Source organism: Eschscholzia californica, unplaced genomic scaffold (assembly GCF_041429995.1).
Source record: "Eschscholzia californica isolate CP2 unplaced genomic scaffold, dmEscCali1.0.p SCAF_3, whole genome shotgun sequence".
Lineage (NCBI taxonomy): Eukaryota > Viridiplantae > Streptophyta > Magnoliopsida > Ranunculales > Papaveraceae > Eschscholzia > Eschscholzia californica.
In genome coordinates, this window is record NW_028238420.1 from 32,656,052 (window position 1) to 32,682,258 (window position 26,207).

Genomic DNA, 26,207 nt, shown 5'->3' on the forward strand with positions numbered 1-26,207 from the left:
CTACTATCTAAGTCGAAGGACGTAGAAAAAATCCTCTCACATAAAAGCAATGTTTTGGGGTTCAACCAGTGGGCAACTCTCTCATTTGAGGCACTGGTAGGGTTGTACGTACATACTAGCTTGTAGACCGCCACAAATGATTTCTTATCCTCGAATAGGTTGAAATTTCCTCTCATTGACTTCCAACTTGTTCACTATAAAAATATTTTTATTTTTCATCCAACCCACTCTTTTCTCTAGTCTTACAATGTATTTTGATAAGTTCAGTCTTTTTTATTCATTAATTCCAATTAGTTATTTTTCTCTTATACTTTTCATCAATAATCACAAGAACAAATCTCCACTAGAGCTTAATCACTTACCTTAATGGCAAAAATGAACAAATCTCCATCGAAATGTCTCTTTTTCGGTTCCATCTTCTTCGTCCTTCATGTTCTTACTCAAGCAGATCCACCATATAATTTATGTTCATCTTCACCAAATTTCGCTGTTAATTCTCCATTTCAAAGTAATCTAAACAATCTTCTCAACAATTTACAATCAAATGCTTCAATCTCAAGCTTCAATTATACAACAGTGGGTAAGGATGAAGATCGAATTTACGGAAACTTCCTCTGCTTACTTAATGTTTCTCCTCAAGATTGTCAAACTTGTGTTAAAACAGCAGCTCAAAATATTCAAAAACTCTGTCCATCAAGTAAAGAAGCAATAACATGGGAAGAAAATTGTCAAATTCGTTATTCAAATCGATCTTTTTTCGGTGTTTTAGATAAAACAGGATATGAACCTCTATTTAACATGAAAAATATTTCAGACCCGGAAAAGTTTACTACTACTGTGAAGGATTTAATGGGTAAACTTACTGAAAAGGCTGTATCAGGAAATTCGACAAAAATGGTAGCAACTGGTCAATCAAATTATTCAAGTATTGAAACTTTATATGGTCTTGTTCAATGCACACCAGATTTATCTCAAAATGATTGTAAGAATTGTCTTCAAACTGCCACTAATGAGATACTAAGTTGCTGTTATTTTTATAGAGGTGCAAGAGTTTTACTAAGAAGTTGTTATTTAAGGTATGAAATGTACCCATTTAATGAAGTCAAGAGTTCTTCTCCTACACAAACTGCAAGTACCCCAAGTACCCGTGCTCGCCTATCGACTGCCCTAATTGTTGTTATTTTGATAGTGTTCATTGGCGTTTTCGTCATTGGTGGTATAAGCTGCTACTGTTTTGTGAAGAAACGAAGACCGAAAGCAGGTAAATCGAAAGGACCTAATAGCATAAACTAAAATGCAAGATAGTATCTTTTCATTTGACTAGTAGTACTTTTGTTTTTCTTAAGCAGATAGATCTGACCTTAGCAACCATATCGATTCGCTACATAGTGTACTTTCACATCGTAGCCAGCATGGAGAAAATCAGATTAATCCTCAAGAATTGATCAGATTTGTTGATATACTAAGAGCTACAAATCATTTCTCTGATTCAAATAAACTAGGTGAAGGTGGATTTGGCCCTGTGTACAAGGTAAAATTTAGCTTTCGTTCTTGTTCATTTCAAGTTTTCTGCTAGAATATCATTAGAATTTAAGTTTATAATTGGATATAATAGAAATAGATGAACTAGTCCACGATTGATATGCGTATATGATAGATATACTAATTGCTTAGATGGAGTATATTTTCGTACAGGGTCGATTACCCGATGGACGAGAAGTTGCTATTAAAAGGCTCTCGAGTAACTCAGAGCAAGGATCAGAGGAATTCATGAATGAAGTATTACTCATAATGAAACTTCAACACAAGAATCTTGTAAGGCTTATCGGTTGCTGTACTGAAAGAGAAGAAAGGATTCTCGTCTACGAATATATGTCGAACAGTAGTCTTGATGTTCTCCTAGGTTTGATGGCTTAAAACCTTAATCCTTCAGTAGTACTTCATGTTAATTTCTTCATTGCTATATGAATACTTTGAAGTTGTCAGTTGTGACGACTTTACATACTAAATTTTTCTTTTCTTTTTTCATTTGGCAAGCCCCATCTAGACGGAGACACCTTGATTGGAGAAAACGAGTTAGCATTATTATCGGAATTGCTCGAGGACTTCTTTACCTGCATCAAGATTCTAGACTTAAAATCATTCATAGAGACCTTAAAGCTAGCAATGTATTGTTGGGCCACGATTTAAACCCAAAGATTTCAGACTTCGGCATGGCAAGGATTTTCCTAGGAAATCTAGGTGAAGCAAGTACTAATAGAATTGTGGGAACATAGTAAGTCCAACTCTTCCTTATATTTTAAACTAAATTTCAACTAGCATTGTAGTCAAAATTAGTTGCTCGTTTTACTCACTTCGAATTATTCTTGTTGTTTTGACACTAATAGCGGATATATGGCACCAGAATATGCAATGGAGGGAGCTTATTCGACAAAAATTGATGTTTACAGCTTCGGAGTTCTATTGTTTGAAATAATCACGGGGAAAAAGAGTGTCGGATTTCATCTCTCCCAATTAGCTCCAAGTCTAGTAGCATATGTTGGTTTCATTACTCACCTACAAGCCCTTTTTGAAACGTTTTCGAGATTTTAGTACATAATTCAGACTAACACGAAATTGTTTGATATTTTTTTAAGGTTTGGAGATTATGGAGTGAAGGCTATGGGTTAGAGCTCAAAGATCAATTGTTAGTAGAGTTTGACAAGGTTGAGTTCTTGAGATGCATTCAAATAGGATTGTTATGTGTTCAAGAAGATCCAGCAGTTAGGCCTAATATGTCATCAGTTGTTGTGATGTTAGGAAGCAAATCTTTAGTCCTTCCACAGCCTCAACAACCTGCAGGTTTGGCTGCGAGAGTCGGCAATAAAGCTGAAAAATGTAATAAGAACTCTGTAAATGGGTTAACTATTTCCACCATTACTCCTCGATAATCGAAGAAATCTTTGATATTTAGAATACATCATAGTTAAAGAAGTTTACATTGTGAACTTGAATTTGTAAAAATAGATATCCACTTTCATTGGGCTTATAGCATTACACTCTCATAAATGTAAGTTCATTTTTGCTCACATGTTCATAAACTATGTTTTGGGAAGTCGTTCGGTGGTAAAATATTGGGTTCCTGGTGTGTAGATATCAAGGTTCGAATCTTACCGTATAAAAAAAACCTCTAAAATAACTGGAAAATGCAGGTACATGATTATTTAGGTATCTGTCCCATTTCATTTTCCAATAACGACCAAATTATAGAGGATTATTCAAATAAGATAGATTAATTAGACCAATAGAGTCTCAAATAATAATAATAATAATAGACCAATAGAATCTTACGTAATATTGTTATTATTATTATAATTATTATAGTTTGTTGGTTGTAGATTCTCCTTTTTCGCTTTTTTCTTGAAAATCACATGGTTATGGGTGAAAATGTTAACCCTTATGGTCGACTCCCCACTTACACCAAAGAATTTTATCATTGAAACGTGGTAAAGTTAGAAAAATAATTATCGTTACACAGACTTGCATGTGTTTGTGATTATTTTATTGGTATTTTATCGATTTAAATATCTTAGACATAAGTCACTATCGTAATGGCCCTCAGGCTTGTTTCTTTGGGCAATAAGACAGAAGTCCATGCAACTTGGTTGATGTTTATATAAAAAGACTGATTGTGTCTTTTATAAATTGGAAGTTAATTAATTAAGTTGTTTTTAGCATTATTATATATTTAAAGAATGATAATATGGGCATATCGTTAACAATGAGAAAATGCATATTTTTTTTCCGTACCCAAACACCATATTATTTTCTTTCAAAATATCGTTTTTAAATATTTGAAGAATTCGCTTTTTTTTTTTCTTTTCTTTTTATTAAAGAAATGAATATTAAAACTGTTATTATGATAATTGAGATATTAGATTCACTTTTGCTAGTACCATGCATGTGAATATGTAATATGATTCCTTCAACAAGAAAGAAAATGTCAGGGCAACATTTCGTAAATAGTCCAGAGTCAGCTGGCTTTGGCTGTGTCTTGCGTGATTTTAATGGACAGGTTCTGCTGGCTGTTCAAGGTGGTGATATTCCTGTCAGTGTGATCCACCATGAGCTTCAAGGCATTGATATGGGTCTTCAAACAGCTTTGGCTCATGGTTATGAGAAGGTAAAGGTGGCCTGTGATTCCCAAGCAGTTTGTGAGCTGCTGACCAAGCAAGATGCTGCTCCCCCTTGGCAATCTTTGAATGTTTGGAGAAGTATCAAATGCAATATGAGAAAGTTTAGAGTCTGCACTATTGAGCATGTGTTTAGAGAAGTTAATCAATTGGCAGATTGTTTGTCTAAAGCTAGAGGAGCAGTAGGGATTGACATTATTGGGGCTGGGGAGCTCAGTGAGGAAATGAAGACCATTGCTAGTGATGACAGATTGGGCAAGATCAGGATGAGGAGGAAATGATTGAGTTGTCTCTTGTTTTCTTTCTTCTTTCTTGTGTTTTGATGGTTGTTATTTTTTGTTGGGACTATATGTTTCTTTTGGGTTGCTTGGGTTTCTGTATGGGTTGGGTTTTGTTTGTTGGCTGTTTTGGCTGACTTCCCTTTCTTGTTAAGGTTCTGGATCCCTTAAAATCCTGCTGATTAATAAAAAAAAAAAAAAAAAAAACATTTCGTAAATAATAAAGAAAACATAGATCCAATGACAATTACACTTTTCATTCAGAATACTTTTCATTCAGAATATGTAATATGATTCACTTTTGAGATATTATTTCTTTTTAAACATGATGACATGAAGTGATGAAGATGCATCCTAGAAAGTAAAAAGACAATTACACTTTTCATTCAGAATAGTTTAATATTTGTTATTTTAAAGTAATTAAGGATGTCTTCATAAAAAAAAAAGTAATTAAGGATGTGAGCTGGAAAATTAAAATGTTTTAGTGTGTAGATTTTCAGTTTACAATTAGTAATAATCTGCTAAATAATATATGAGCATAATATATATATATATATATATATATTTGATTATTTATATTAGTCAGTTTGACTGATAAATCGTTCAACGGATTTGTGTTTTCTTTACCCAATAAAATCGAATAACTTCTTGCAAGTAGGATAAACAACTTGCAATTTTAAACGACATACAAGGGGCCCATAAATAAACCTCTAAATAATTGATAGAAGATATGTGAACTCTATTGGTAGACTAATTCAAATTATCTTCTTAAAGATAACTACAATATGTTTCTAAGCATTTAAATAATTTTAGGTTAGACCAATTAGAATAGTTTTAATGATCCCATATAATGTATATATAATGTTTTATAATTATATTTTGACTTTTAAAATATCAATTCATTGACCATGGAAACCAACCAAAATACATTAATGGAGCCCTAAGCCATACCAAATTTCTCAAGCTCTAACCCTCATTCAATCACCTCATCACATTTATTTGTTCTCAACTTCTCTAAACTCTAAACTATGTAAGATGTATTTTTATAACATGGTCAAGAATATAAACCCTACTACTACTTATAGAAATATGGTCCTAATCTTGAAAGTTTTCTTCCTAGTCTTATTCCTTTCTACACTCACTACTACTAGATCTGCAGCTAATGCTTCTCTCTATCATCTTTGCTCAAATGACACCTCAAACAATTCATTTCAAACCAACCTTCATTTACTTCTCAAATCTCTACCTTCTCAAGCTTCTCTTGCGGGAGGCTACTACAACACTTCCACTAACACCAACGGAGATGACTCCGTTTACGTGCTAGCTCTTTGTCGAGGCGACATTACTCCAGATGCTTGTCAAGATTGTCTAAATAAAACCAGTCAAGAAATAGTACGACAATGTCCAAATGGTAAAGAAGCAAGTATTTTTCAAGAAGTTTGTCAAATACGATACTCGGGCAAGAATTTCTTTTCAGGAATGGTTTACGCAGGAAAATATACAACCTCAACGAATACAAACAGTAGCTGGAATACTAACCAAACGATACTAGATAATGGGGATTATTTTGTCAAATTGACAGATTTGATGAAAAAAATATCTAAAGAAGCTGCTTTCGATTCTCCGAAAATGTTTGCCACTGGGGAAGATAGTTTGACTAGTACACATAAAATGTATGGTCTTGGACAGTGTAGTAGAGATATATCTAGAGATGATTGTTCTACATGTCTAACAGGAGAAGCTGGGGATATTTTTGGATGTTGTTCAAATAAAGAAGGTGGTTTCGTTGTCGACAACAGTTGTAACTTACGTTACGAACTTTATCAATTTTATGAATCAAGTAAGAATTCTTATCTTAATTTACTACTCATATTTCAATTTTTCTGTATAATATTTCCCTCAAATTTCACTTATCCAACCCATCATTAGACGCCAACAAGCCTTGGTTGGAGTTATAAGATGTTTAATCTTCCTCCTTAAAGGTCAAGGGTTCGAGGCACGCCGACAATTCAAAAGAAAAAACTCCTTTGGTTGACAGTGGAAAATGAAAGGGCTAGGGAACATATGTAGACTAATTGAGGCTAGGGTTTTGAAAGTTTTGGGTTTTCTCATGTTAGGGCAAGGCAAAGACAAAGAAATTTTTTGATTTGTCAATCAAGATCCACTTGACTCAATCCAAATCTAGCAATCAATTTATGGGGAAGAAACATAACGAATTACTTGTCTGTTGACCAAGTAGAGTCACATGATAGTCGAGAAATGACCAAGTGGTAACTTTAATCCATCTCATCTCTGACCTTTTTCTTCATTTTATTTCTTTTGAGGTGAGTAGGAAAGAAACAGTTTGTCGTCTCGTTTTCTAAGCGCAATATTAAATTTATGTCACTAGTTAAGTAGTAAGTACTCTAAGGGAAATTCTATAGGCATACCCGAGCACCTTTGGCTTGGTTCGGTTCAAGGGGGTCCAGTAAAGGGTACCCGCTTCATTGGCCTCCGTCTAAATTAACAAATTGTGAAGCCTGAACTTCTAAGTCAAAGACGCTCGAAGGTGCCTATAACCAAATTGGGGTATCTATATTTAATGAGGTACATTTCACTAATTCAAATCTAAGTTGCCTCAACACTTGGTAGCCCAATTGGTTGATTGTGTTGACGTAAACTCCAAAATCCTGGAGGTCGATCCCAGTTTGATCTCATAGGAGATGGAATCCATAGTCATTGAATTTGGGTTATTAAAGGTATTAATAACAAGTTTGTCGGACTTTAGGCCTCTTTCATATGTTGTTGGCCTTTAGGCCTCTGTCATTCGTAGTTTAATTTCGGCAGTTATCGTGCTCATTACATCTTGATGATGTATCAATGTATGTAATAACTAACGTAAATCGAATTCCAAAAAAAAAAACTAACGTAAATCGTAGTCCACATTCACAAATCTAAGTTGCATTTATGCTTCAATACAGGTCCAAGGAAAGGGTCCAAAAGGAGAACTATGGTGATAATCATCTCTAGTGTTTTAGTACTTGTACTAGTAACTCTGATGGGTTCTTGCTTCTATCAGTACCATAAGAAGAAATCAAATAGAGGTAAATTATAACAAAAGTGTGTCCAAACTATTAGTACTACCAAACTAAAGATTCTTGCATATCCTAATTGTTTTATTCCATGATTTAGGGGGTCCAAGTCCTATCGAACTCCCATTGAGGAACACGGTAATGCATGACGAAAATCAGATGGACAATCAAGATTTGCAATTTATGGACTTATCAACTATAAAAGCAGCTACAGATGACTTCTCGGATTCAAATAAGCTCGGACAAGGTGGGTTTGGCACCGTTTATGAGGTAATGAATTTTGTGTTTGAAACTAAATTAGAAATTGGCAAGGACATGTTTAACGTTTGTGTCGACGTCTTTCAGGGTAGGTTAATGGATGGAAATTATGTAGCTGTTAAAAGACTTTCAAGAAAATCTTGGCAAGGTCTAGTAGAGTTTAGGAATGAGGTTGTCTTAATCGCAAAACTTCAACATAGGAATCTTGTGAAGCTATTGGGTTATGGTATAGAGGGAGAAGAAAAGTTGCTCATCTATGAGTACATGCCAAACAAAAGCCTTGATCTCTTCATCTTTGGTATTCTTCTCTCTTTCGATATACTCTTGCTTTTGCTTAGGAACTTGCATGAGATATTATGAACTTATTAATATCGAATTCGGTTTGGTATAGATGAAACGAGACGCTTTGAACTTGATTGGAAAACATGCTTCAACATTATCGTCGGGATAGCTCGTGGCTTACTCTACCTTCATGAAGACTCAAGACTTACTATCATTCATAGAGATCTCAAACCTAACAATGTTTTGTTGGATAATGGGATGAATGCCAAGATTTCAGACTTTGGTATGGCTAGAATTTTCGACCAAAATCAAAGTCATGCTAATACTGTAAGAGTAGTAGGAACTCAGTAAGTCTACAACTTTTCTTCTTCTCTTTTACCCTCTTACTCTCTTTTTCTCATTTTCTAGTCTGGACGACCAAAGAATGAAAGAACGAAGTGTAGTTGTCACGCTAGGGTACCAAAGAGAATAGGTCTTTTGTTCTACTTCAAGTACTGTGAAACAATCTGTTTATTCAAACTCGGAAGATCTAATGCTTATCAATGTTGCCCATCCTGATGTGGCAGGCCCCGTCCAAATGATACATCTTGCACGACACGGCCTGGTCATGGGCAGTGATTCGCCATGCCACGAAAATAGGCCCACGGGCCACAGCACGGTCGTGGTGAAACACTACCTCTCCCTAATTAACGTTAACTCGTTTAAATTTTGAATTAAAAACAGTGGTTACATGGCTCCGGAGTATGCAATGGAAGGAATCTTCTCGGTAAAATCTGATGTTTATAGCTTCGGAGTTGTCTTGCTTGAGATATTAAGTGGAAAAAGAAGTACAGGTTTCTACCTGCTTTCAGAACATGGCCAAACCTTTCTTTCTTATGTATGTAATCATATCTTAACTTGAAGAAATTAACATTTTCCTTTGTTCACATTTGGACTTCTAATTATCTACTTAAATTTTCAGGTATGGTGTTTATGGAATGAAGGCAGAAAAATGGAATTTATTCACACTTTCTTGATTGAATCAGCACCCGAAGAAGAGTTATTAAGATGTCTACATATTGGTTTATTGTGTGTACAAGAAGATGCCGACGATAGGCCAACAATGTCATCTGTGCTTGTTTATTTAGGAAGTAATGAATCAACAAACCTTCCTCAACCTAGAAGACCAGCATTTTTGGTAAGGGGATTTGCAACTGTGTTGGGTCAATCTACAAGTTCAGCTAGTGAAAATCTTCTTACTATTTCTAATGTTTCGGGTCGTTGAAAGTGGTTTTTCGCTCCAAAAGAATTTTGGTTCATAAGAAAAACTACTTGAAATATTAGTTTGCTATTTTTAACTTACCTAGTTTTGGTGTGTTGCAGCAAACCCACTTTAGATTTGCTTGCTATTTTACTATTTTTTTTAAAATGAAACTTGTGAGAGGAATAAATTTGAAACTTACTGGAAGAATTAGAAAACTAGTAAAAGGATCAACTATATGCCTCAAAAAAGGGGAGGAAAAAGCTTGTTGAAAAATTAAACTGAAATACCTAACTCTAAAATGAGAAGTGTTCTTCTTGTCTAGTCTGGCCATTGTGCAAGAGAAAGCGGTAAGCTGGTAATATAAGTTGGAAATTTCGACACTTGTTTGCCAAAGCGGCTGAAAGTGTCGACATAAACTCTAAAATCCTAAAGGTCCCAGGTTCGATTCCTAGAGGAAGTGGAATCCATGGTTTATTGAACTTGAGTTATTAAGGGTATAATAATGTAATAAATTTGTTGGGCTTTAGACAGCTTTCATTAATGGTTCGACTTAGACGGTTATCGTGCCTATCACATCTTCATTATGTATCAATGTCATTGTATGATGGGTCCCTCTAAAGGCGATTGTATGATGGTAAGTAGTCAACTACTAGCTAATCAAATAAGGGTGCGTATAGAAACGGCGAGCTCAAGAGTAAAAGGAGAGGCGTTTCTATACGCACCCTTATTTGATTAGCTAGTAGTTGACTACTTACCATAGAGTATGAGTTCAAATCAAGATCTTGCAGAAACCAATCTACCACACCCAGAAAGACACGCCTCTGGTTTGAGAGACTGTCTCTACATTTACAATTTTAACCTAGAATTGACAAGAATGAATAAAATGATCAAGCTCCCTCTTTTGGTATATTACATGTACTTACCTATCAGATCTTTTGCAACTCGACAGGGTGGAGATGAATTAGCTAGAACCGCCATGGCGGCTTTGTTTAACCCATAATTAGTGGTTAAGCTTGACTAATGATATTTAATTAATACATATATTGGACAAGTTGCCAAGCCTTTTCTAATAAAAAACGTGTCCAAATGAAAGGCAATAAAAACTTTTAGACCCACCACAAATGATTTCATCTACTCATGCATATTGTACTGACTTGAAATATATATATATATATATATATATATATATATATATTCTTTGCCCAATTGATTCCGTGTTCCGGCTTCAATTGTTTTGTGGGAAATTATCTTGAAATGGAATTAGTGTTTGGACATATATAGTTTGAATGGTCTACTGATTAGGCTCAAATAAGTTAAAAGACCTACCTAGCTAATTGTGGTTTACTTTTTTTTTTGTTAAGGAGCTAGTTGTGGTTTACTAGTGCAAGTGTTGAAGTTACACTGCCGGTGCCAATACACAAGTAGTACAATTCATGGACAGCTGTATTTTCATGAACTTTGCATGACACACTTCGATGTTCAAGTCAGTTCCGAGTTGCAAGTTGAAAGTCAATGAAAAATCAAAGGTTACGAATCAAATCTCTTTCCAGGGCACACCTGTGTCATCTATATAGGCTTGCATAGCGCTGGTCGATCACCGGTTTAAAAGAGGCCACGTGGCAGGGACGTTGGTAGAATCTTTTGATCATAATTATGGTTGTAACTCAAGATATGGCAAGTAGATATTCGACACTATCTAGCCTTCTGCGTAAACGACATTTCTCTCTGGCATAGAGAACTTAAGGTGTCGAACATACTTGTGCAAACCTCCCGTTCTAGGTGTTAGGTTGTAGAGTTGACTCAGATCCATCCTTTTGCTAGTCTTGAAGTCATGACAGAGCTCAATGTGTTTAGAAACTCGTGTTGACCTCCCGTGTCAGGACTGAGGTGGCAGAGTTTTTTCAGCTCCACCTCTCTGTTAGTTTTGTCTTGCTCATGTGTATTCAGATCAACAATAATATTCGCAAATGACAAAGCCTTTGATTTCTTCGGGACATGAAGATTTTCTCTTATGATGAGCCATGGTCCTCCTCTTGTGCTCTTTGAAGAGTTGTTTGCACCATAGACAAATTATTTGCATCTTGTTTCTTTTCTTCTCCTCAATCACTCTTTTTCTTTCATCAATCAGTCATTGTTCAAATCTTCTCCTCAATCACGCTTGTCTCTCTTTGAATATCTCTCTCGCTGATCTTTTCTCTCTCTCGTTTAGAAATATAGAGAATGTAGAGGGAGAAAGAATTTTTCCAAAATTTGGACCCTTTTTCGTGAAATTGGTTGGTGATTTAAAGAGAATGATTCGGTGTATCATGGACTACCGAAAGAAGATGCGCCAACCATTTGATCTACCTGCCATGTATCTTGTCTGTCAGTTTCTACTGCGAACCATTGAAGATTTATTGTGCGAACACAGAATCATATTTCACAGAAAATCCCGAGCGCCGTCCCACTTTGCCCGGTTTCATACCAAAATATTCGAATTTATGTTCTGGATTTGCGCCACGTGTTCAAAAAGATTTGATTTTGACTGAAACTTTGACCCGCTCTATTTTTCTCATCCGGATTCCAATTTGACTTCTGTTTTCGCCTTCGATTTCGTCTTGGGCTCTATTTTTCCGACCGACCGATTAGAATTAGTGGACGAACACGGACACCATGCTTTATCCGGCGTACCGTCCTAGTACGCCCGTTTAGTTGTCTGGCCATCCGCCCGCTTATACATTTTATGCCTATATATACATTCTATGTCTATATTCTATATATATATATATATATATATATATATATATATATATATATATATATATATATATACATTCTATATATATACATTCTATATAGAATGTATATATATATATTCTATATATATACATTCTATATATATATACATTCTATATATATATACATTCGATGCCTATACGGGGAAGGTCCCTCTTGGCTAACGCCGTTAGATCGAATATTTCTTATTTTCTTCAGTCCAACAGAAACAATCTAAACTAAATTAATGGTGAAAATTTTTTTTGGAAAAGTATTTTCTTCGTGAACAATTTTTTAATATTAGAATCTTTGGAATAAATTTTGACATAAATATAGGGAGTTTCAAAACCAAATTTCAAAACCAATTTACCTCTCTTGAAGAGTAACCGTGAAGATTAGTGAAGAGATTTGAGGGCACAACCTCCCCTTTTTTCTCTCTATTCTAAAGGTGGGTTACTTTTACTTAATTTCTCCAAAAATATTTATGTAATTACAAAAATGTGTTTAAACGGTTTTTATTCATGAATTATCGTCCGTTGGATCAGGCTCCAACCAAATCTCTAAAATAAAATGGACGGCCAGACTTGTCCCCTGGATAACCGACCGACCTGTTTTATTATAATAGATTGTTTCTCCAGATTTTTCAGGAGTGTTGTCTTGATTTTATACGTCAATGTATGAAGAAAGTAACTCGATTCGTCGATTTTCATGGAGAACAAATTGCGTTTTATGAATGGTTTGGTATCCAGTAGTATCCAAACCGCTTATGATGGTTTGGTTAGTAACCGAACCAAACTCTAATCGGTTTGGTAACGGTTTGAAAAATCACTAGTGGTTTGGTAACGGATGTCGCCAAAATACCGGATACCGAACCAACGAACACCCCTATATATATATATATATGTTGTGGGTGTTGTAATACATATGTGGGAAATGATTAACTCATGAGTTGTGAAAGATAAAATAATCAACAGGTCGTGTTAGGATGCTCTATGTGGCATGGCTGGCCCACCAAAGTACAAGTCAGTAAGTCACTCATGTGGGCTATTACTAGAGACGCCCAATTAGGCTTGGAGGTTTGGGTTCTACAATAAGCGCCACTCCCTCTGCAGCAAACTACACACTCTTCTTGAGCATGGGCCGAATTACAAGAGCTCTTGCCTTTTTTCTTTTTTGTTGAACTTGAGCTCTTGTTTAGGTGTCGTTTGGCAACGCAAAAGTAAAAGTACTTTTGCTTGTGATAAAAGTTCTTTGGCTTTTAAAAAGTAGAAAATAACATAAAGTTAGTTTGGCAAGACACTTGCTTATAAGTCAAAAAGTCAAAAAATTAGTTTGGTAATATTTTTTGACTTTTTTAATTTTTCTTTAAGGCACATTCATCTTCTTATTTCTTTTATGTTCTCTACGAAATTGAGTCACTCTATAATACGACTAATTCACATTCCAAAAGGTAAGGTTATCGACTTGATGAGACATAAAATTGAAATTGTCATATCTAAAAATAATTAGACTTATAATAAGTAAAAAATGTCTATCTAGCACAAAATATAATATGTGAATCAAATCCTAGATTCATAATCCATTCATATTCACATTATAAGCATTAAAATAAGACATAACCATAGTTTAATCTATAAAGGCAATCTATAATGTGCAGCCATACTGTGGCGTATCATGTCTCTCATTGCACACATTTCTCTTCGTCCTTCTTGAGTTGTTTCGATATTCCTCGAATTTCGACTCTCATTTTCCCTGCTTTCATTAGAAATGTCAAAATCTTCTCTTTCATAGGTTCTAAACACATCGTCCTTTAAGGCATGCTTTCTAATATAGTTATGCAGTGCACACGCTGCTATTACAATATTTCTTTGCTTCCGAAGACTAAAACGAGGCATCATCTTTAAAATTGGGAAGCGAGCTTTCAACACACCAAAACATCTTTCAACCACATTACGTAACGACGAATGAGCATAATTGAACTGCTCTCTGGCAGATCGAGGTGCTCTACTACTTCCTCTGTAGTCATTTAGATGATACCTTTCTCCCTTATATGGTGCTAAAAAACCAGTGACATTAGAATATCCCGAGTCAACCAAATAATATTTTCCTGTGACATAAGAATTGATTAAAAATTATACAATCTGTGGAAAATAACGTGGTTTTAAATAAATTTACCTTGCGGGGGATGAGGAAACTTCATTCCTTCATCAGTAATTGTCTCCATAAACACCCTTGAATCATTTGCTGTGCCTTCCCAACCAGCAACGACATACGTAAAGCACATATCAAAATCACATGCACACATGACATTTTGGGTAGGTAAAGTCTTTCTACCACGGTATGGTATTTGTGCTTTACCAGCTGGTACAGATGCACTTACATGTGTCCCATCAATTGCACCAATACAATTCTGAAAGTTAAACAATTAAAATTAATATTTACTTCTCCTAAATCAATAATAATATAACATATGAATATTACCTTAAACCAAGGCCAATGTTTGTCTCCTTTGCTCTTAAGGTAGGGATGCACTGTTTGAAAGTTTGGAGGAAGGATAACATATTTCGCAAACTTACAAATTGCTTTAAGAATTGAACCAAAGTGACGAGATATCGTTTCTTGAGAGTGTTGAAATCTATCTGCAACATTTCGGTTGCATTCATTGTGCCCAATCGTGTACAAGAATATGCACAATTGCTCTTCTACACTGACGTAAAGAGTATCTTTCACGAGCCCACGAGCTTTAAGTGCATCACATAAGTCATACAATACATTTGCCTTCAAACGGAACATATCTGGGCACCGGTCTACATGTCCATTCAATACGTTATATACATATTCTCTTCCAGTAAATGAATCATTCCGATACGGCTGCTTTAAAAAATATCTTGAATTATATTGTTGAAGAAAATGTATTGTGATTAGTTCATTTATATTGTCTTCTCTGTCTGTACTTGTTTCACTATCAGAACTCATTTTTCAAACCCTCCAACCTGCAGACATATTATAGTTATAATTTTATCAAGTAACAAAAACAAGTTACCAAATGATTTATTAAATAATTGTCATAAAAAGTACCTAAAATAATTAATCATCCAAATATCGAAGCGAAAGAACTCAAATATAAAATAAAATTGTAAACAAAAATAGTAAGAAATAGAAATCTAATGCACCTAAAGGTTTCCATTTTCAATAGAATTTATCCAACCCATCCTTCGATGGTCAGGCATGCGGATAAAAGCCTCTCGCCATTCTTTTTCTTTAAGTAGTTTTAGAGCATTAATGTACGTATCGTTGTTAACTAACGTCCCCATACCATCTAATATTTCAATGCACTCTGTCATCGTAAATTTATTTTTTTCATCTATTCTACTTTTGGAAGACTCGACTAGTATCTTTAATGTCTCATTTATCTCAAAGCCTTTATTGTCTCTTCGTGGGCGCCGAGCTACGCCACTAGTACTATTAGGACGAGGTGGAGCTGTAACATCAACATTTTCTTCAAGTGTCTCATCTCTGACATGTTCATAACCTTCATTTTCTTCATCACCTCTTTCAGAGCTACCACGAGGACTACGAGATCGTCGTCGATTTTGGCCATCTTCTCCATCAGACGAATCAAAATCTCTATCATGTGATCCTCTTAGACGTCCAGTAGCAACAATATCTCCAAAAATAATCGCTAATTTTTCGTATTCTGGACAACCTTGTCTGCGAAATCTACTTGCCCTCGGATGTGTCTGTTGAATGAAAGGTAAAGAATTTTAAACTGGATTGTCTTTTATGCTAAAGATAAAACTACAACCTAAGAAGAACAAAAGTTACCTTAACGTAGTTGTCCCACCATTCATTTGTAGCACTCACAGTACACAATACTGAATCCCAACCCAGTCCAGTGTTTCCTTCAACGAGTTTCTTATGGTCTTTATATCTGTCCTTCAAGATCGTCATCTTATTTTTAAAAGCCTTTAAATCATGTTTAAGTCTGAATCGTTGATAATATTTTTTCATAATGTCTGCCCATTCACTTTTGGAGAATGTCCCTATAACCCTATTTTCGCCAGATGCGATTACCTTTTCAGCCATCAAATCTATAAAATACGCCTCGGTTACTTGGGACCAAGAGGCATTAGTTGCAATTGCGTTCTCATAAGGAGGCAACGTAGACTGGTTGAAACTCATCTAGAATATAAATTGATAAATTAGTTTGTAATATTATCAAAGCTAAAAGTATAAGTAATCGACCTCCTAAACTGGTAAAATTTGAAGAACATAAAAGAGAGAAATATAAATTGTGTCTCGCTGACAAATTCTATGATTAAGCACCAAAATCTTTAATTGTATAAGGTTTCTCATGTAATAATGATACAACAATCAAATTAGGTGAATCACAACCTAAATACATTAAAAAGAAATTCTCAGACAAAAACTATGAAGCTAGATATAAGCCATCTCTCTAGCTTCAAGACCTCTGACTACAAAAAACTGCCAACATTTTGTTTTGATTTATTTTTTTTACTGCAAAAACGGTAAATCGAAAAATTCTAATCCAGATATAAGCCATCTCCACTAAATTTACAACTTTGGTTTTAGGTAACAATGATAATACCTTGATGATTTCAGATTTGAAATTAAGAATACACACCAAAGAAAAAATCAAGCATCCATGAATAATATGAAGTTCTGTAACTAGTAAAACATCATCTCCACAAAACAAGAAAATCCTAATAAACTCAAACATTCATATTTTCATTGTGTTAGTAGTTAACTATTACTTTCTTAGGCAGAAAGAATAATTTTATGGCTTCTTAATAATACCATGATGATTTACCCTTCATTAATCAAGAACATGATAAAGTTAAATAAAAGACAGAGAAGAGTTATGGAGAAGATATACATATACATAATACATATAAAAATAGGAATCTTACCTTTTGTTTTTAGAAGAAATAGATGAAGGAGAGCTATGGAGGATCTGCTAGGCACTTTGTGGGGATGTTGAGAAGAAGTGGAGAACCCTAGAAAAAGGGTTGAAATTTCCCCCCAAAAAAGACGTCTTTTGTTCCCTCCTTTTTTTTTCACGGACATTGGGAAGTAGTTTTCCCTCCAAATGAAAAAGTTGCTTTGGTTTCAAGTCATAAGCAAAAAAAATTTACTTTGAAAAAAAGTAAGATTTTAACTTAAATAAAGTCACACCTATATGCATTACCAAACTAACTTTTCTACTTTTCTACTTAAATAAGTAAAAAAGTAACTTATTTCGGTGTTGCCAAACGACACCTTAGTTATGAGCACCTTTATTTGAGTTGTGGCCATGTTGGCCGGAATGTTGGAAATCTGAAGGGCCCGCTCATTTTGGCGGGCTAAAGGCTACGGACATCAAAAATTTTTCATGTGACCTCCAGATTTGCCCGAGCAGATAGATTGAAAATTGGTTCGTTCCGTGCGGACCGGAAGGGAATGTGACTGCATACTGTCCGTCCGGTCTGTTTCCCATCTCAGGTGTGCCTGGACACTGGAATGGGAGAGAGTCAGACAGACAGAACCTGGCGAGGCGCTTTGATCACCTTGGCTCGGAGTTGGAATACATTAATTCGAGTTCAGGGCTTACCAACCTGGGTAGACTAGATAGGCACTTACCTCACAAACCTTGATACTTTTGAATTTGAAATCCACTTCACCCATATATTCTTCAACGGTTATATGTCCGTTTGTAGGTAGGTTTATGAGGAAATCAAACAAACACCAAATGTTCTTGTAACGGTCCCTTTTGGCCTCTAATTAGAAACTTCCTAAATTTTCTTTGTTAAGCCCTAATCAAAAACTTAGAAAGTTTCCAACTTCAAGAAATCTAAAACCAACGAAACCCTAGTTGGAATTTTAGAATATTAACACTTGATTCATTCCAACATTCATAAACAAATCTCATTAAAGAAAGAAATCAGTTGACTTGGAGTCATTCGATATTCATAAAAAGAGTCTCATTAAAGAAGTCAATTCACTTCTCATTCCATATTCATCCTCATATCTCACTAAAACAATGGAGATCAATGGTGGGTTTTGGAAGAAAGAGAAAATAATCGGTAAAGGAAGTTCAGCACTTGTTTTTCTAGCAAGAAATACAAACCCAGAAACCCTTATCAGCTATTACTCTACAAGCTCTCTTCCACCATTAATGGCCGTTAAAGGATTGTAAACTTGAACATTACTGTTTTCTTGTGAAGGAGAGAGAGATATTTTCAGAGATTGGATCAAATCCTTATATCATTGATTGTTATGGAGGGAAATTTACATTAGAAAATAATGAAACAATATTCAATCATTTACTGGAATTTGCTCCTTGTGGAAGTTTATATAATCGGATTAAGAGTTATAATAATGGAATTGGATTGAGAGAAACTGAAATTCGAAATTACACTAAATGTATTTTAATGGGTTTAAATCATATTCATAATCGTGGGTATGTTCATCGTGATATTAAACCACATAACATTCTGATTTGCAAGAACAATGTTGCAAAAATTGCCGATTTCGGGTTATCGACAAAATCTAATAAAGGAAAAAAGAGTAACTTTTTCAAGTTGAAAGGAACTTACCTATATATGGCACCTGAATCTGTTTTTTCTGGTGAATATTGTTGGAAGGTCCACTCCACTCGGCCAAACCGAGTGGACTTGGTCCAAATAGGAATCCTACTACAACTAGGATTCCTTAGGTATTAGGATTGTAATTTAGATTAGTTTAGGATTAGTTTTAGATAAGTTTTGATAACTTTAAACTCTTCTCATGTAAACCTATATAAAGAGGTTCATATCATATGTAATGTACAAGTTGTAAGTGAATAATATAACCAAGGTATTTACCTAAACTATTATCTCTCATCACCATCAACCATTCTCCTTCTCGGGTCTTACACGAAGCTCTCTTCATCAACTCGATTATCTATTCAAGATCATCATCACTCTCTCTCGGTCTCTCGGCTATCATCAAACCGAGACATTGTCTTCTTCACTCGGTCATCAACCGAGCTTCACTACTCTCGGGTATCACCAAGAGTTCTCACATATCTCGGTTATAACCGAGACATAGTCTCTCTCTTGGTCATCAACCGAGAGCATCACCTTCTTCATCTCCACTCGTTATATTCGAGTGTGCTTTATTATTCAAAGGTGTAAACCTTTTCACATGGTATAAGAGCCTTCAATTTTTTTTTCTCTCTTGAATCATGACTAATCCCGAAACTTCGGAAACTTCTCAAATTCATAATACTCTCAATAGTGGGCCGTTTGATGTTCACCATTCGGATTCTCCTACTACTATTCTTATTACACCACTTCTAACCGGTGATAATTACTCCTCATGGTCTCGAGGAATGTCAAAAGCTTTAAGGGCGAAGGGCAAACTAGGTTTCGTAGATGGAAGCATCGTTAAACCCACCGATCCTAATGAATTAGAACAATGGGGACGATGTAACGATCTCGTTTCTAGTTGGCTTATTAATTCGGTAGACCCACCTCTTCGATCATCCATCTTATATGATGAGACGGCATCCGATATATGGAAGAATCTCTTTGATAGATTTCATCAAACCAATGCTCCTAAAATCTTTCAATTAAAGAGAGCTATTTCTTGTCTCAAACAAGAGAATTTAGACGTTTCAACGTATTTTACACATCTCAAGGCTCTTCAAGATGAACTCAATTCCTTGCTAATCACCGAGCCTTGTATATGTGGTCATGGTCGCTCTTTGGTTGAAAGAACCAACCAAGATAGAGCTATGGAATTTCTTCAAGGTCTTAATGACCGGTTCTCATCAATTCGGAGTCAAATCTTGTTAATTGAACCATTCCCTTCAATTCTTCGCATACATTCACTTATCAAGCAAGAAGAGGTTCAACAAAATCTCATTACCCCCATGAATGTTGACTCTAACACTGCTGCCCTAGCGGTTGGTTCCAATGATTACTCACATAACCGATTCAACGGTTCCGATAGACAACGTACTAAACGTCCTCGACCCTTTTGCGAAAATTGCAAAATTCATGGACATGATGTTTCCTCGTGCTACAAACTACATGGGTATCCACCCAACTACGGTCAACGTGGACGGAACCGTTCCCGCCAAGATCCCGTGGCTGCCTCGGTTATGGATGCTAACGGTTCGGCTATGAACCATAATGGTTCGGGGGTGCCTGCAGCGTCATCTTTTACTCATGAGCAATTTCAAGGAATTTTAGCATTATTAGATCGCAATAGGCAACCAACCGACCACTCTAACGGCACCACCAAGGATCCACTCATCAATCTCACAGGTAAGTACTCTTCTTCCTCTCATCCTCCATGGGTTATTGATTCAGGAGCCGCCAAACATATTTGTTCCAATCTTTCAAGATTCTCTTCTTATTCCCTTGCACCACCGGATTTATACGTCCGATTACCGGATGACTCCCGAGTCAAGGTTGATCATATTGGTACCATCTATTTTACGAATAGATTTTATTTAAAGGATGTTCTTCACATCCCTTCTTTTCAATTTAATCTCATATCTGTCTCTCAGATTTCTAAATCCCTTCGTTGTACCGTCCTATTTGACCATAATTTGTGTCTTTTTCAGGACCGAAAAACGAAGACGGAGATTGGGCTTGGTAGTCTTCATGATGACCTTTATTTCCTTCGCACGGAGCGTCCCATCCTTTCAGTTTCGAATTTAGTTAGAGATAATTCTAGTCATGAGTCTTTTGTTTTATGGCATTGCCGTCTTGGCCACCCATCTTTTTCACGTTTTCAATATTTTAATTCTAGACTTCCATGTATGAAGTTTAATTTTTTATCAAATAAAGTACCGTGCGAATTATGTCCACTCTCTAAGCAAAGTCGCTTACCTTTTCCTAATAGTACTACTACTTCTTCAAGTATATTTGACATAGTCCATATGGATTTATGGGGTCCCTTTCCGGTCCCCTCCACCTCCGGGTGTCGCTATTTTCTAACCCTTGTTGACGACTTCTCACGTTGTACTTGGATATTTCTCATGAATTCCAAATCGGACTCAAATACGTTAATTATGAATTTCTCTAATTACGTTCACACACAATTCAATTGTAATATTAAAACAATTCGAACGGACAACGGATCCGAGTTTATGAATACTTCTCTACAACGTTGGTTCCTTGAAAAGGGAATTTCCCACCAACGTAGTTGTACCTACACACCTCAACAAAACGGTGTTGTTGAGCGCAAACACCGTCACATTCTTGAAGTTGCACGTTCTTTACGTCTTCAAGCTCATCTCCCTCTCTCTTTTTGGGGAGAATGCGTTCTAACCGCCGTCTATCTCATTAACAAATTACCTACACCTATTCTTGATGGAAAATCACCTCATGAAATCCTCATGGGTTCTCCTCCAAATCTTTCACACTTACGTGTATTCGGATGTCTTTGTTATGCTCGAATTCCTTTGGTCAAAACTAAGATGGATGCTCGTTCTTCCGCCGGCATCTTCCTTGGTTATCCGAACGGACAAAAGGGTTATCGAATCTATGATATCTCCACCCGTCGTATTTTTACCTCACGCGATGTGACGTTTATTGAAAACCGATTTCCGATGTCATCCACACCGATGGAACAACCCTCTCTCTCGCGTCCGGAACCCTTCATCGCTATCGACGACGACGACACGTTTGTCTTTCCGACAAACGATAAAAATCATTCCACTACACCGGCGGACAGCAGCAGATTCACTGATGAATCTGCTGTTCCTGTCCCCGGGAGTCAGCAATCAGCGACAGGGGTGCCTTCAGACACCCCTGCTGACCCGACCTCAGGTCCACCTAACAGTGGACCGTCTAACCCATCAGGGGTGCCTCCAGGAATTCCTAATGAGGACCCGGGTACTGTTGTGCCTGCAGACAGTTTATCAACACCACCGAGCAGTGATTCTTCACTGCCGATTTCCCCATCCGACGTCCGAGTCTCCGACTCCGTCGTTGCCGATTCCGGCCGACCGGTTCGGTCCCGCCGCCCACCTAGTCATCTAGATGACTATGTGTGTTCAAACACTAACATTGTTAAATATCCTCTTGAAAACTATTTTTCCATTAACTCGTTTTCAAACTCTCATCAACAATTTCTCTCGTCGGTTTTATCATCTACCGAACCAACCTCCTTCACTCAAGCAATGAAGTCCCCTCATTGGAAGGAGGCCATGGCCAAGGAAATTTCAGCCTTGGAAGAAAATAAAACCTGGACAATCACTGTTTTACCACCCGGCAAAAAGCCCATCGGTTGCAAATGGGTGTATAAAATTAAATTCAATTCCGATGGATCGATAGAGCGCTATAAAGCCCGTCTAGTAGCCAAAGGCTATACCCAAATCGAGGGATTAGACTATAATGACACTTTTGCTCCAGTTGCTAAATTAGTAACTGTTCGTGTCCTTCTCTCTCTTGCCGCCATTAAAGGGTGGACTCTCCATCAATTGGATGTCAATAACGCCTTTCTTCAAGGCGACCTTCATGAAGAAGTCTACATGAAATTACCCCCCGGTTTTTCATCTCAGGGGGAGTCTAAAGTATGTCGTCTCCATAAATCTCTCTATGGTCTAAAACAGGCCTCTCGACAATGGTTTTCAAAATTTTCCTCCGTTCTCATCGAACGTGGCTTTTCCCAGTCTAAAAGTGACTATTCTCTCTTTACTTTTAGATCTCACTCCACTCAAATCTATGTCCTCGTCTACGTAGACGACATAATTATCACGGGAAATAATGATCATGCTATTTCCCAGTTAAAAATATTTCTAAATAAAGCCTTTTCATTAAAGGATCTGGGCCGCCTACAATACTTCCTTGGTATCGAAGTATCTCGCTCATCACAAGGCATATTTCTATGTCAAAGGAAATATGCTCTTGATATTTTAAAAGATTCTGGCCTCACCGCTGCACGTCCTTCTGAGTTTCCCATGGAACAAAAATTACGTCTCAGTCCCACTGACGGTACACCTTTACCAGATCCGTCAGTTTACCGCCGTCTCATAGGCAGATTACTTTACTTAACGGTTACACGGCCGGATATCACCTTTGCCGTAAACAACCTCAGTCAGTTCATGCAAACACCTAGCCAAGTACACTTAGACGCAGCTCATCGCGTTCTACGATACTTGAAGGGTACTCTTGATAAAGGAGTCTTCTTATCCGCAGACAGCTCTCTCCATATTACAGGATACTGTGATTCGGATTGGGCTGGCTGTCCTTCAACCCGTAGATCTACTACTGGGTATTTCACAATGTTGGGATCCAGCCCCCTCTCCTGGAAATCAAAGAAGCAACCCACAGTTGCAAAATCTTCGGCAGAAGCAGAATATCGAGCTTTAGCCATCCTCACATGCGAATTACAATGGCTCAAGTATTTACTACTTGATTTTGGAATCAATCACTCTGACCCGATGACAGTTTACTGTGACAATCGGGCCGCTCTCCACATTGCTGATAACCCCGTCTTCCACGAACGTACAAAACACATTGAGATAGATTGCCACATCGTTCGTGAAAAGATTAAAGACAACGTCATTGCCACACGCTTCACCAGTACAGAAAATCAGTTAGCGGATATCTTCACAAAGCCACTTGGGGCAGAACCGTTCAAGAACATTATTGGCAAGTTAGGCGTTACTTCCATTCCCGCTCTAACTTGAGGGGGAGTGTTGGAAGGTCCACTCCACTCGGCCAAACCGAGTGGACTTGGTCCAAATAGGAATCCTACTACAACTAGGATTCCTTAGGTATTAGGATTGTAATTTAGATTAGTTTAGGATTAGTTTTAGATAAGTTTTGATAACCTTAAACTCTTCTCATGTAAACCTATATAAAGAGGTTCATATCATATGTAATGTACAAGTTGTAAGTGAATAATATAACCAAGGTATTTACCTAAACTATTATCTCTCATCACCATCAACCATTCTCCTTCTCGGGTCTTACACGAAGCTCTCTTCATCAACTCGATTATCTATTCAAGATCATCATCACTCTCTCTCGGTCTCTCGGCTATCATCAAACCGAGACATTGTCTTCTTCACTCGGTCATCAACCGAGCTTCACTACTCTCGGGTATCACCAAGAGTTCTCACATATCTCGGTTATAACCGAGACATAGTCTCTCTCTTGGTCATCAACCGAGAGCATCACCTTCTTCATCTCCACTCGTTATATTCGAGTGTGCTTTATTATTCAAAGGTGTAAACCTTTTCACAAATATGAACTAGCTTGTGATGTTTGGGCTTTGGGTTGTGTTGTTTTAGAGATGTTTACTGGTAAAAATCCATGGAATCTCCCACCAAATACTGAGGTAGACACTCTGCTTGAAATAATTGGTTATAGCAATGAAACTCCATTAATACCAAATCAGATTCCAAGTGATGCTAAGTGTTTTATTCAAAGATGTTTAGTTAAAGATCCGAAATATCGATGGACTATTGATATGTTATTGAGACATCCATTTGTTCAACGGATAGATGAGTATGAGGACGATATTCGGCCAAATTTGCTGATGAGAAAGCGTGTTATCAATGGGTATGATGTTGATGGAAATTGTTTGCTTTGTCGAAAGCGGAAGATCATGGAAGCCATGGGTAAGCTTGGGAAAGTTGCAGAGTCTAACTGTATTGGCCCAAGTGATGTAAAGAGGAGGAAAATAATAGACATGAATGAAGTTGAGGAAGAAGAAGTGAGTAGGTCAAAATTTAGCATGGGAAGGTATTGGTGCAATAGGAGTTTTGCAGAGGGACATGATTACATTCCTTTATGATTTTGACTCCCTCTTTAGTTGTATTTGGAAATAGAGTATGTTGATTCTTTCTAAACATGAAACTAGTACATATATCATAACAGAGTACGTACTGTTCGTTATGAATCAAATTGGTGCTCAAATTGATCACAATAGTTGCTTATCCATTCATGTTTTTTTAAATGATTCTAGGGTTTATTTTTTAATGCTTAGAATGGTTGTTAGTTGTTACAGATGTTATGAACCAATAAATAGCATGAACTTTGTGATCACTATCAGTCCATCACCTTGATATCTCTTAGGCCATGATCGACTGAACTGAAGAAAACCCCATTTTAAGATTAAAAGTAAACATTCATAATTTGTAAATATTTCTGTACAACTTCCTTTCTCTCTCAAACAAAAAGGACAATTTCTGGTGAGACACTAGAGGACTGATGATCTTTGTGGAGATGCTAATTTAGGGTTTAATAATATCCGCTTCCTCTTCCAGGGCTACTCCATCCTCTGCCTCTTCCGCTATGTCTCCCACCACTGCGTGATAAGCCTTCAAATGCCTGTTTACAATTTGGTTGTTCATGACACCACTGCCTCCTCGTCCTCTTTTATTCGCCCCATTAACAGCAGGAGAAACTCGCGTTGATCTGCAATATATTTTAGATAATTCATGAGATGGATAGAAGAATAAAGTACAGGAAACCTTTGTTAGAAAATCTCAGGACATTTTTATTGATCAGGAGACCATTTTTATAGAGCAGATGATTTATTTGTGCAGTTGAAACTCTTGCAAACTATTTTGCCAAGAGATATTACGAAAGCTACTGATGTATTAGATTTTTTTTGAAGAAGATGAGTTGTTTTCCAGCTAGTAGTATTGCTTACAGAATTTAATTGACTATACCAATCACAGTTGCATCAGCAGAAAGAAGCTTCTAAAGTTAAAGCTCTTAAAATCATACTTGAGATCAAGCATGTAGCAAGACAGACTGGATGGATTAGCTTTGCTCAGCATTGAAAGTGAGTTCTTTGACAAGATCGATTACAAACATTTAATTGATGATTTCGCTTCAAAAAATGCAAGGAGAAAAAATTTCATTTAAACTTTCAATATTGTTAAACTTTTTTAGTTATTGTCTCTAATTATATATCCAAACATCTATAGTTATATAGTTATATCCATATAGTTAATTATTTATATTATTAAAGCTCCTAAACCAACCCTAGTAAGACTTGGACACATACATAAGGATGTCTGATAGAAACATACTCGACCTAATTTTATAATTTTTCTCAAAAGACCACTTAATAACTAGTGTAAGATGACATACCTTTGATGTAAGTCACTCAAAAAATATTAGTGTAAGGTGAG

The 26,207-nt window shown here is 36.5% G+C and overlaps 4 protein-coding genes across 4 annotated transcripts; 3 read left to right on the forward strand and 1 right to left on the reverse strand.

Moving 5' to 3' along the window:
* The first annotated feature begins 226 nt into the window (after positions 1-226).
* LOC147549622 (uncharacterized) lies at positions 227-9,427 on the forward strand. Its single transcript, XM_086668355.1, has 14 exons — positions 227-1,261; positions 1,347-1,531; positions 1,696-1,903; positions 2,038-2,275; positions 2,388-2,538; positions 2,637-2,927; positions 4,055-4,427; positions 5,415-6,290; positions 7,411-7,533; positions 7,622-7,791; positions 7,867-8,077; positions 8,171-8,408; positions 8,785-8,938; positions 9,023-9,427. Exons 1-14 carry the CDS (start codon positions 367-369, stop codon positions 9,323-9,325), a joined length of 4,416 nt encoding a protein of 1,471 aa, XP_086524481.1. The 5' UTR covers positions 227-366; the 3' UTR covers positions 9,326-9,427.
* Positions 9,428-15,231: 5,804 nt separating this feature from the next.
* On the reverse strand, positions 15,232-16,240 carry LOC147549623 (L10-interacting MYB domain-containing protein-like). Its single transcript, XM_086668356.1, has 2 exons — positions 15,884-16,240; positions 15,232-15,798 (listed from the first exon to the last, which is right to left on the reverse strand). Exons 1-2 carry the CDS (start codon positions 16,238-16,240, stop codon positions 15,232-15,234), a joined length of 924 nt encoding a protein of 307 aa, XP_086524482.1.
* A 2,249-nt stretch (positions 16,241-18,489) lies between these two features.
* On the forward strand, positions 18,490-24,859 carry LOC147549624 (mitogen-activated protein kinase kinase kinase 20-like). The gene is made up of 2 exons (XM_086668357.1): positions 18,490-18,685; positions 24,318-24,859. The coding sequence occupies exons 1-2, from the start codon at positions 18,490-18,492 to the stop codon at positions 24,857-24,859; spliced, it is 738 nt and encodes a 245-aa protein (XP_086524483.1).
* On the forward strand, positions 18,885-20,912 carry LOC147549625 (uncharacterized). Its single transcript, XM_086666421.1, has 2 exons — positions 18,885-20,370; positions 20,673-20,912. The coding sequence occupies exons 1-2, from the start codon at positions 19,284-19,286 to the stop codon at positions 20,705-20,707; spliced, it is 1,122 nt and encodes a 373-aa protein (XP_086522547.1). The 5' UTR covers positions 18,885-19,283; the 3' UTR covers positions 20,708-20,912.
* Positions 24,860-26,207: the final 1,348 nt, after the last annotated feature.